This window comes from Macrobrachium rosenbergii, chromosome 21 (assembly GCF_040412425.1).
Source record: "Macrobrachium rosenbergii isolate ZJJX-2024 chromosome 21, ASM4041242v1, whole genome shotgun sequence".
In the NCBI taxonomy this organism is placed as follows: domain Eukaryota; kingdom Metazoa; phylum Arthropoda; class Malacostraca; order Decapoda; family Palaemonidae; genus Macrobrachium; species Macrobrachium rosenbergii.
The window spans coordinates 38924273-38926772 of record NC_089761.1 but is presented as its reverse complement, the minus strand read 5'-3'; the positions used below and the strand labels follow the sequence as shown (position 1 = coordinate 38926772).

General features: G+C 33.9%; 1 protein-coding gene across 1 annotated transcript in view; it reads left to right on the top strand.

The window, feature by feature from the left end:
- The window catches only part of LOC136849457 (glutamate receptor ionotropic, kainate glr-3-like), a 12273-nt gene that overhangs the window by 8066 nt on the left and 1707 nt on the right, over positions 1-2500 (top strand). The window contains exons 5-6 of the mRNA XM_067122807.1: positions 1-61; positions 1864-2100. The exon at positions 1-61 is cut by the window's left edge and continues 124 nt beyond it. Of these exons, the coding sequence (XP_066978908.1) occupies positions 1-61; positions 1864-2100 (298 nt within the window). The remainder of the gene's footprint in view (positions 62-1863; positions 2101-2500) is intronic.

Genomic DNA, 2500 nt, shown 5'->3' with positions numbered 1-2500 from the left:
TGGCATCGCTGTGATGCTAGAAGACCCGCCCCACAACCCTCCCAGGCATAGCACAGGACAGGTTAGAGTTTTTATTTTTTTTTATGCTTTTGTTTTGCAATTTGCTCTTGTGAATTTTCCTAAGTTTGTATTTTTCATCCATGAAGTACTTGAAAACTTTATACCATTATTATTATTATTATTATTATTATTATTATTATTATTATTATTATTATTATTATTATTATTATTATTATTATTATTATTATTATTATTATTATTGACCAAAAACTTATTTCCTGTGTATAACTTGTTTACTTGTAAATATTTACATATTACTTGAATCTCAAGTACTTTTAGGTCCTAACAGTGACCCTTTTTCAAGAGATGTGAAGGGGGTCAGGTTGGTTCAAGGCCCAGCAATCTTCAGGAACTTCTTCTCTCTGTGCTGTCATTTATATGATGGCTGTCCTGGTTTCCATTCTCTTGAGAGTTGTTACTCTCATCCTGTCGGCCTCATATCCTGATCTGATGGTCAGTGGGATTAACCCTTGTGGTAAGAGAGTGGTCACCGTCGGTCTGTTGGGCAGGAGACCTAACCTCCAGGTCTTAGCTTCTTTTAATGTTAAAGCTCGGCTTATGGGATCTTCTTAGGTAAATCCTTTGTTTCTTTCCATCACTTTAATCTCTCTGATGAGTGCCCCTTCCATTACCCTCCCATGACTGATGTTATTGCTTTTGTATATAAGCCTACTGTTTTTAAAATCCATCCTATGGTCCTTTTTCCAACAATGCCTAGCTATAGCACTCCCCTGTGAGTTGAGCTGTACTGCCCTTCTGCGTTCTTGGATTCTAGTCCTTATTCCCCTACCTGTTTCACCCACATATTTGTCTCCATAACTGTTGCAATTAATTATGTATACCACCTATATCATCTGCATTACTGTCTTCTCCTTCCAATTTATTTTTACATACTTTGTTTTTTACGGTGTTGTCAAAGGTATACACAAATTTATATTTAATTTCTTTCATTTTTGATGTAATTTGTTTCATTTTAGACATATAAGGGAGTACATGGGATAGAGAAAACAAGAAAATAGTTGCCCAGAGGATGGATTTTAAAAACAGTAGGCTTATATACAAAAGCAATAGCATCAGTCATAGGAAGGTAGTGGAAGGGGCACTCATCAGAGAGATTAAAGTGATAGAAGGAAACAAAGGATTTACCTCAGAAGAAGCTAAGATCGACCCTTCTGACCTGGAGGTTAGGCCACCTGCCCAACAGACCGATGGTGACCACTCACTTACCACAAGGGTTAATCCCACTGACCATCAGATCAGGATATGAGACCGACAGGAGAGGATTAACAACTCTCAAGAGAATGGAAACCAGGACAGCCATCATATAATTGACAGCACAGGGAGAAGAAGTTCCAGAAGATTGCTGGGCCTTGAACCAGCCTGACCACCTTCACATCTCTCGAAAAAGGGTCACAGTTAGGACCTGAAAGTACTCGAGATTCAAGTAATATGTAAATATTTACAAGTAAACAAGTTATGCACAGGAATATTGTGGGTTTCTCTTTCCATTATTATTATTATTATAATTATTATTATTATTATTATTATTATTATTATTATTATTATTATTATTATTATTATTATTATTATTATTATTATTAAATATGATGTCTGCATAATTAAAGTTAATGTTTTATCGAGTCTTCTCAATTTTCGCTATTTTTCCTCTCTATTCTACGTTAATATTGGGCGATAATTGTCCGGTGTTCATGAGAGAAATACGTCAGCAACTCATGCAAGAGAAGTTAATGAAATATGGACGAGTAAATCCGTAGAGTTTTACCAATTCTTTCTGTTGGCCAGATGTTGTTGGGCTTGTGGCTGCTGTTCTGTCTGGTCATCTCGACCTTCTTCAGATCGTCCCTCGTCGCCCAGCTGTCGGTGCAGAGCATGACGAAGCCCATAGACAGCTTCGAGGATCTGCTCAGCTTACAAAACTGCCGCTGGGGAATTCACGACACGCTACTCAAAGCTCAGCCGAGGCTTTATTTCACCAATGATAAGGATCCGGTCATCAAGGAAGTTTATAGGAAGTCTGAGGTAAGGTAGGGATTGGGATGTTTTACGGGGAGGGGGCGGATTTGGCTCACTTTTTGAGGCACTGAAATTGGTCATGACTTGGTTGAGAGGACATAGTAATGTACTATAATACACACACACACACATATATATATATATATTTAAATTAATTATATATATATATATATATATATTTAAATTAATTATATATATATATATATATATATATATATATATATATATATATATATATATATATATATATATATATACATATATAAATATGAATATAAATAAAAATGAATATAAATAAAAAAATATATATATATATATATATATATATATATATATATATATATATATATATATATATATATATATATATATATATATATATGTACATATATATATATATACATAT